Raw genomic sequence first — 9021 nt, 5'->3', positions numbered from 1 at the left:
TGGAAATATTCTGAAATTAGAAAATTTAATGCACTTTTATACTACCGGTAATTGTACAATGTAGTACATGTATTCTGTACATATACAGGGGATACATAACTTAATTTGAATTCATTAAGAAAACAAAAAATCTGAATTAATTTCAAATAGTTTATTTGATTTGTTGTCTTCTGTTATTTACATATTTTCTACAGTTGTTAACAAGCACTGTACCAAAAATACAAATGAATGTAAAAAGCAAATAATAAACTTAACCAAAATTGTCATATCTCTTTTCTCAATAGTTTTATGCATAATAAGCTTAATTACAATTTTTTATATCTCTTTTTTAACAGTCTTTGCTTAATCAAAAAAAATGATTTTACAATAACCAATCAAATTGAATGAAAATACAATTGTTATCCATTCATGAATTGGTATATGTATGACTTAACAACCAAAATTGGACAGTTACAAGTTTTGTTTGCACATGATTTATAACATAAAAAACTGGTGTTTAAAAAAAACCTGACTACAATCCATAATAGACAAGTCCATGTATACGTATTATTGCACTTTGTGTGTGTGGAGAGTCACTTTACAACCTTGTGACCTCGAAGCCTTCCCCGTGATCATCCGAAAAAAATAGTGCCGGTTTTCTCTTCAACATTTGTGCCAACATAAAGGACAGTAAACAATTTATTTTACATCAATGTGCTCTTCTGCATTTAGGTCAAGCGATTTCAATTTTTTAAAATAATTTAACAAATTCTCATAAGTACATGTATTGTATGTTAAAAAAAAATCCAACTTTTGAATAAATTTAAATATTTCTTGAAACTGATTCTTGGATAACGAACAGTTCTGAAAAAAAAATTTTTAGTAATGAAATGATGACTTTTAAAGACAGATATGTTAGAAAACATCAACTGCAAAATGTAGAGGCAATATCAAAGCTGAACACAAAAGCTTTATCATCTATAAACTTTATAACATTAAGTGTTTCCCAATGGACATGTTCAAAAGAGGCTGGTTCAAACCACAATTTCTCCAATAACCTTGGAAGTCCCAACAGTCAAACTAAAGGGTACAAAAACTCCTTTATGAAAAGTGGAAGACCACCTGACCATTTATTGGAATGCACCTCATTTTCAATAACTCGGGGTCAGATTGCTTTTCATATCAGCACTAATAAATATATGACTATTAAATCAACCATAGACAATAATAAATACAGTTGCTGCAAATTAATTGTATACACCATACTTATACCACTTATAATGTAAAAAAAAAAAGCATTTGTTCTTTTCCCACACCCCTTCCCTGCATCAACTGTCACATGCTTGTAGGTTGATCATAAATAGATGGTTTCTAGCTTTGTACATGGTTAGAATGTCTTTCTGTGAATGGCCTTCACTCCTTCTTCGTTATATTCCCGTTTTGACACCCACATTTTCTTGAAAGTGTCCAGGGAAGCTAAAATGGAACCACTGCAAAAAAAGTAAAATGCTGTTGCATTCAATGGTGTTTTTTTAGCTCTTCTGGTCAGAGACCAGAAGAGCTTATGCGATAGTAATGCGTCCGGCGTCCGTCCGTCTGTCTGTCTGTCTGTAAACAATTTTTCAAAATGCTACTCCTCCTACAGTTTTGGTCTGATTTCAATATTACTTGGCACACAAGTAGAATACACTAAGATACATAATTCTGTGTATCGGTTTTTGATTTTGATGAACGGTGTTGCCATGGTTACTAAAAATAGAAATTTCTGTGAAATTCTTTCAAAATGCTACTCCTCCTACAGTTTTGGTCTGATATCAATATAACTTGGCACACAAGTAGACTACACTAAAATACATAATTCTGTGTATCAGTTTTTCATTTTGATGAACGGTGTTGCCGTGGTTACTAAAAATAGAAAATTCTGTGAAATTCTCTCAAAATGCTACTCCTCCTACAGTTTGAGTCTGATTTCAATCTAAATTGGCACACAAGTAGACTACACTACGATACATAATTCTATATATCGGTTTTTGATTTCGATGAACGGTGTTGCCGTGGTTACTAAAAATAGAAATTTCTGTGAAATTCTTTCAAAATGCTACTCCTCCTACAGTTTTGGTCTGATTTCAATATAACTTGAACATAAAGAGGCTCAATCAAAGATCATTATTCTATTTATTACCGTTGTAAAGTTTCAATTCCCAACTGCTTATTAAAGTATTTTCTCTTCCTTTGCTATAAATACAAACCAGTAGAGCTTCAGTCTCGACAGAGACTTCTGGTTTTGTAACGAAATGATGCTATATAACTGGAAATGATTTTTTCCCATCAAGCTCCTGCACATTCTTGTCATTAATATTTTTATGATTTTTAAAATGCATTTTCTCACAAACTGATGGGATCATTTGGAATTGTGTGACTTTTAAACATATATAAAGAAATCTATGGCACTTACCCTATCCAAGTTGAGTATAACCTTTCTTGAGGAGCAGATATCTGAAATGCAATACAGATTTGCAATTAATATGTAAAAATAAATCAATGTCTCAACTTTATTTCAATCATGTGTAGAGATAATGTAATCAAAAAAGTTCAGCTCAAAAAGATTATATCCTGAACCATATCCTTGCTAACTTCTGACAAATAACTTTTAGTCAGGTTTAAAACACAAACTCAGTTTAAAAAATTGTGCTAAGCAACAAAGATCAGATTTTCTGCAAGTGACTTTATTCAATCCCAATGTTTCTCTGATATCACATTGTATGTTGCCAGGAAACAAATAAAGCACATTTTTTTCAAGTACAGCATGAAATCATGAATCAGGTCTTATGCAGCTGTTGTTTTTTGCGTAATTATGCAAGTTTGTCTACTTGCGAACATTTAATTCTCGCGCATAATTGTATTGTTAACAGTTATAAACAATGTTAACTGTGAAAATTTTGTCTTGTTAATAAATACAAAAAAAGATTTCTAGCGAAATGAGGTGTCGCGAAAATATAGTGATTTACAGAATGTATGAGCCTCCAGAACATATTCCCTGCAATTTTTTTTCCAAGTTTCCTTGAACCTACCAAAAGGGTCTTGTGTCATAAGCAATCCTGTCAAACATAATTAAGAATTCAAGTACACGCTAATTAGAGTAAAGCAATTAACCTTTGAACTTACCCTAATTTTTATATCTTTTGGGGCTAGTTTCTTTAATTCACTTAAAAGTCTATCACCAAATCCTGCAAAATAGAATACAAGTTTATCAATTTTTGAAGGTGAATGGTTCCTGATAACTACCTGTATTATGAAAATAAAATTACTTAAAACTATAAATTGCCACTTTCGTTTTTATAAAGTTCAGTGTAATAAAATGTTACTTTTCATTTAGTAAATATTGAATTAAACGATACTGAAATCAACCTGATAGAACTGTTCATACTTTTGAAAAGTGTTGATCCTCCTGACAGGACTACGTTTGAGAAGAGCATTCGCCGGAGATCCATGTCCGACTTTCTAATGGAGTAAGCAAGCACCTCGTGTATTCCTTCAAACTCTTCTCCGATTAAGTCTGGTCGAAACAGGACTTCTGGTGCTCGGAACTTAGCAGGACCAATCTACAGTAAATATGTAAATCATGCAAATTATATGTTATCACATATACAATCATTAAATTAAAAGAAAAGAAATGTTTGTATTCAATGTTTAATTACACAGCATTTGAATTCAAATTTACTTATATCTACATAGCATATATGCCAATATTTATGGAATGTTTTTTGGTTTAGTGTGAGTGATTGGTATGTAAATCTCACAGACTTGTCACATACGGGTAAGCATATTTCATGAAGCATGCTAGCGCTTCATGATAAATATGCCTACAGGCAAGTTTGTGCAATTTACACACCAATAATTCACACTATATATGAAAACATTCCTTACATTTTTATTTACATTTTAAAAGCTGCAAAAATACACTAAAGCTTTGATTTTCTCTTGCCCTAAATCGTAACGTTTCTATCAATTTTTCTGTACCTCATTGTAATGTCACTTTAGCACAAGTTTCTCTTTGTACATTTTCAGGTTTGGCTTAGTAGAAAAACACAGCAAATGTTAATATTTTTATTTAGACTGACCTCAATAACACTTCCATCAGGTAACGTATACTGTGACTTTTCTCCCTCCACTGTCTCCTCTTTGAGGGGATTATCTGACAAATAGCAGGCTCTCTGTAAAGACAGTCAGAATTTGCATAATTTTTTGCTCTACTTTACAAAAAACAAACATTGAAATACCGGTATAATGATACATGTACCATACTACTGACAAAAACTGAAAAAAAAAAACAACCTGCAGTATTTGTTAACTCTAAACGAAGGAAAAAGGCGTTTATAAATAAATTTACAATAAAATTATAGGAAGACTTGTTCATTAAAGTGTTAATTTCCAAACCTCTTTGATGGTTCTAACAATTTCAAGTTCAGCAGATGTATGGAAATTGTATCCTTCTTTCCTAAGAAGCAGTCTAAGGTATCGTGTGACATCCCTGCCGGCTACATCCGACCTCATTATGCTGTGTGGCATGGCAAAGCCCTCGTAAATCGGGACAGCATGAGTTACACCGTCTCCAGAATCTAAAACTACTCCTGTTGTCTTTCCTGTGGCATATCTGAAGAAAATTTCAAAATCATTCATTTATCATAACAAATGAACAAATAAATAAGACAGAGAAATTGTTTTTGTTTTCTATTTACAGGTGTTAGCTTGTTACTCTGTAACAAATAATTGCAAAATTAAGCATTACTAAAGTGACTTACAAACTAAGCACTGCCTGCATGGAAATGTACAGAGCTGGCACATTAAAAGTCTCGAAAAATATTTCTGCTGCTTTTTCTCTATTTCTTCTTGGGTTCAGTGGTGCCTCTGTTAACAGCACAGGATGCTGGAAGAAAATGCATTCAATACGTTAAATCAATCACTTTTTTTCTTTTTTTGCTTTATAAATGTTATACCTTCTTAATAAACAAGAGATGTTTGTAAAACACTTATGCCCCCTCTCCCCAAATTGGAATTTTTACAAGTCCAAAGGGCATAACTCTGTCAAAAATGGCACGATCATACACAAAACAGAACTTGACCAAAATATTTATCTGATACATTTGTATACCAAATTTCATTTCAGTATGTGCAACAATGAAAGGAAACTGCAAATAATTTGAAATTTTTACAAAGTCAAAGGGGCATAACTCTGTCAAAAATGGTGCAATCGTACCCAAACCAGAACTTGACCTAGATATCTATGATAAATCTGTATTCTTAATTTCATTTCAGTATGCGCAACGGTTGCAAAGAAAATGAACAGAAACTGAAATAACAGGAATTTTTCCAAGTCTAAGGAACATAACCCTGTAAAAATGGTGCGATCGTACCCAAAAAGAACTTGACCTAGATATTAATCTGATATATCTGTATATCAAATTTCATTTCAGTATGTGCAACGGTTGCAAAGAAAATGACTGGAAACTTAGTGGACCGACAGACCAACATACCGACAGACAGCAGCAAAGCAATATGCCCTCCCTCCTTCAAAGGAGGGCATAATTAGTTTTCATTATATTATACAATAATAATTTAGTTTTAATCATACACTAAAACATCAATTTATTTTAATTACACTACACCAATTGAAAGATCTTTATCTGAACTATAGCCATCAAGAACTCTTAATTAACACAGCAACTATGAGGCCATTTCTTTTTACCCAACTCCCAAGAGATAAATTAAGATGATCATATCTAGAGATGCTCTCGCTTTAGACTACCAATTAGCTCCTGACAATAAACTCATTAATTTCTCTGATTTGACCTGCAAATTTCTGCTATCAAAATTCTTCTTGACCAGTGCTTGATAATTATGCCCATGGGACAAACTGAATTCCTCTCAAAACATTAACATTTGTTACAGATTGCTGTAAAGTATATGATTATGAAAGAATAAGTTTTTACTTAATTTAACATTTTTTGAATAAGGATACAACTATATTTTTACATTTTTTAGGATTATGAAATTTAAAATTTAAAAGACTTAGTTTTTTTTTTTAATTTACTTAAATGGACCAACAGACAGCAGCAAAGCAATATATGCCCTCCCTTCTTTGAAGGGGGGCATAAAAAGGCTGGTAAATACATGTAAATGTTTTGACAAGCAATAAATTACAATTAAGAGAATTAGAGAAGAGAGATCTTTCCTTCTGTTATCGAATTCTCAGGAGATAAAGATAACACATGATCAGAGATGCCTAACTTCCCACACTAAGCTCATTAATTATCTTTAACTGGATACATGTCCACTCATATCTCCTTAAGGACAAATGCTTAGATTATAATTGGATTTTTTCTAAGTTCAAAGGGCATAACTCTGTAAAAAATGGCACGATCGTACCCAAAACAGAACTTGGCCTAGGTATTCATCTGATAAATCTGTATACCAAATTTCATTTCAGTATGTGCAACGGTTGTGAAGAAAATGAACGGAAACTAAGTGGACCGACAGACCGACGGACAGCAGCAAAGCAATATGCCCTCCCTTCTTCGAAGGGGGGCATAAATATAGATGTACAATTTACATGAGTCCACAGGATAACAAAACATTATGTCACACCGCAAATTCAACAAGCTTATTCTACCTCTTCTGAAAAGGTTTGTAATTGGTCTTTGGAATAAATATACTGCCAAATTCTCTCCATGTCATTCCAGTCTTTCACGATGCCATGCTCCATTGGGTATCTAATGGTCAAAAGTCCTCTGTGTTCCTATCAATAAAAGATGTCATACGTTTCATTTCCTTTTCATTTAAAGATTATTTTAAAATTCCACATTTATTGTTGTAACCAGTACTTTGATACTTCGATATTTCCATGTAATGCATCTACTCTAAAGAAATTTTACTGTTAATTTATTGTTTATCAAATTGAGTAACCTCTGCTTCTGGGCCTAGAAATACATCCCCTTCTAGGGCACCTGCCATTACCCTCACATGCTTTGGTCTTCCCACACTGCAATATAAAACAAAGCATTTAAGTTCAGGCTGATACCCGCATATGTACTGTTTATGAACTAAGAATCTTAATTTTAAAAAAAAATTCTGCTGTCAAAAGGGAAAGAATAACTTTTTAAAGTTTTGAAACTTTGATTTTAAAATATTTGAAAATATATACTTTTTTTGGAAGACATGCCTGGTAATATTTTTTTTTGTAGAATGACACACATCATATATTGTGAAATGCTCAGACACTATTATCGATGGTTTAAGTTAACTCACAAGTTTGGAAAGTGGTATTTTGGTACTTGGTCACCTGCAAAACCTGCTTTGATAACTCCAGACCCCTAAAAATTAATGAAAAGACTAAAATAGAAAACTCATATATAAAATTGCGAATTAATATAGTTTCTTTTTTGTACATCAATCAAATATCACATCATTCAGAGGAATGCAACCATTGGGTGCAAGCAATGCCAAATTTGTTTGTTTGGTTTTTTATTTTCTTAATCTTGATTAAAAAGAAAACAAGGGCACTGCAAAGTAGAGCATCCACTCACAAAAGAGTATATCATAAATCAAGGCAGCATTTGATACAAGACGTAAGGACATACAAACCCACCTCCACACCCAAGGCTATTTCTAAATCCCCACAAACTCTGTTGTGAAGGGATAAAAGCTTTCCTGTTTTCATATTATTTATTCAATTATGGCACAGTGTTCCAAAAACTTGGTTATCTAATCAGCTTATTGCAGTTATTCAGAAGTTCGAAATGTCTAATTTTCCAAAGAAACAACGATAAAGCAAAGAAAATACCAAACACTAAAACCACACTACTAAAGCTCATTTTTTCTCGTTTGCACTGCAAAAGACTGGAACCACCTGGAAGAGGAAGTAATCCGTGCCTCAAAGTTAGAGAGCTTATATGACTTAAAACATCAACGTGACAAAATTTGCCTTCCACGGCAGATGAAAGCCCTTTAGAATTCTATGATGTACAGATAGGTCAGATACAAATGCAGATCATTTCTTTAAAATTCAAAAACAAAGTTTCTACCCTTCTCTTTGTCACAATTGTCAATTCATTATAAGTTTATATGCAACAATAAACCTCTTTCCAACTTACTGTCCAGTGTCGAAAACCATTCAAAAAGAACTTGCCACACCCAAAGGCATCACATTCCAAACTTATCACAAGCAAAGTAAGAAGTCCCCCAGTGTAAAATATCGAATAGATGTGTATTCATTATTCTTACTAAGGGGGGAATGCAACAATCAACTATTACTTGGTGAAAGTACACCCTTACTTCCTCAGTACTTAGCCAATTTTTCATCATTCACACTGATGGAGTAATGGTACACACTTTTGAAACTAGATATTGCTACAAAGCCTGTATATGGATTGGAATAAATCAGACTGTTTATTTTTAATGTGTAAAGAGCGGCAAAAGATTTTAAAAGGACATTTAAAAATCTGGAAGTGTTGAGGAAACTCGGTCAAAATGAGTCACTGTTTACATTTTGCCAGTAACCCAAATGGCGTGAGTGATGCTTCATTCAGAAAAAGAATATACATGACTCTTTGCTTACATTGTCTATTACAACAGGCTGGTTAGCTATCACATCTGCGTAAGATTCCATCTAATATTAACTGCCTCAACTTGCAAACACATTCATTTATTGATCGGAAGTGCATACAATTTAGAACCAAGTTGTAATAAATAATGAGTCCGGAATAATATATCAAAAAAACACAGTATGTTTTTGCTTTTATTATGTGGATGTTACTTATCCAATTTTTTTTCGACTTAACAGTAGATCATAATATCAATTATTGTGAAATAAAACAATTCTTGATAATTTTATATAAATCATCCCAAACATATTTTGTATTCATCATGAGATCAGACATCTATTCACTTTAATTAACACGTGTTTAAAGAGGAATGCCACACCAGAATTTTATTTAATAGATCTTAAAGAATTCCTTTTAAACTACGGTTTCAGCATTGAAAGGC

At 32.6% G+C, this 9021-nt stretch overlaps 1 protein-coding gene across 1 annotated transcript; it reads right to left on the bottom strand.

The window, feature by feature from the left end:
- Positions 1–842: 842 nt before the first annotated feature.
- On the bottom strand, positions 843–8715 carry LOC134254942 (alpha-centractin). The gene is made up of 11 exons (XM_062737480.1): positions 8594–8715; positions 7285–7349; positions 6943–7018; positions 6650–6775; positions 4782–4906; positions 4417–4633; positions 4101–4193; positions 3407–3581; positions 3145–3206; positions 2435–2475; positions 843–1469 (listed from the first exon to the last, which is right to left on the bottom strand). Exons 1-11 carry the CDS (start codon positions 8642–8644, stop codon positions 1367–1369), a joined length of 1134 nt encoding a protein of 377 aa, XP_062593464.1. The 5' UTR covers positions 8645–8715; the 3' UTR covers positions 843–1366.
- Between the last annotated feature and the right edge of the window lie 306 nt (positions 8716–9021).

Source organism: Saccostrea cucullata, unplaced genomic scaffold (assembly GCF_032062105.1).
Source record: "Saccostrea cucullata isolate Sc308-1 unplaced genomic scaffold, CSIRO_AGI_Scuc_v1 ctg16395, whole genome shotgun sequence".
Classification (NCBI taxonomy): Eukaryota; Metazoa; Mollusca; class Bivalvia; order Ostreida; family Ostreidae; genus Saccostrea; species Saccostrea cuccullata.
Note: the sequence above shows the minus strand (reverse complement) of the source record. Positions and strands in the feature narration are given on the sequence as shown.

What these genes read in the sequence shown, in the direction of transcription:
- LOC134254942 (XM_062737480.1), bottom strand. Translation starts at nt 8,644, where the DNA reads ATGGAATCTTACGCAGATGTGATAGCTAACCAGCCTGTTGTAATAGAC. An exon ending in TACAAACCTTTTCAGAAGAG is followed by an intron (nt 4,907 to 6,649) that starts GTAGAATAAGCT and finishes ATTTTCTTCCAG; the next exon opens with CATCCTGTGCTGTTAACAGA. An exon ending in CAAAAGATATAAAAATTAGG is followed by an intron (nt 2,476 to 3,144) that starts GTAAGTTCAAAG and finishes ATTGCATTTCAG; the next exon opens with ATATCTGCTCCTCAAGAAAG.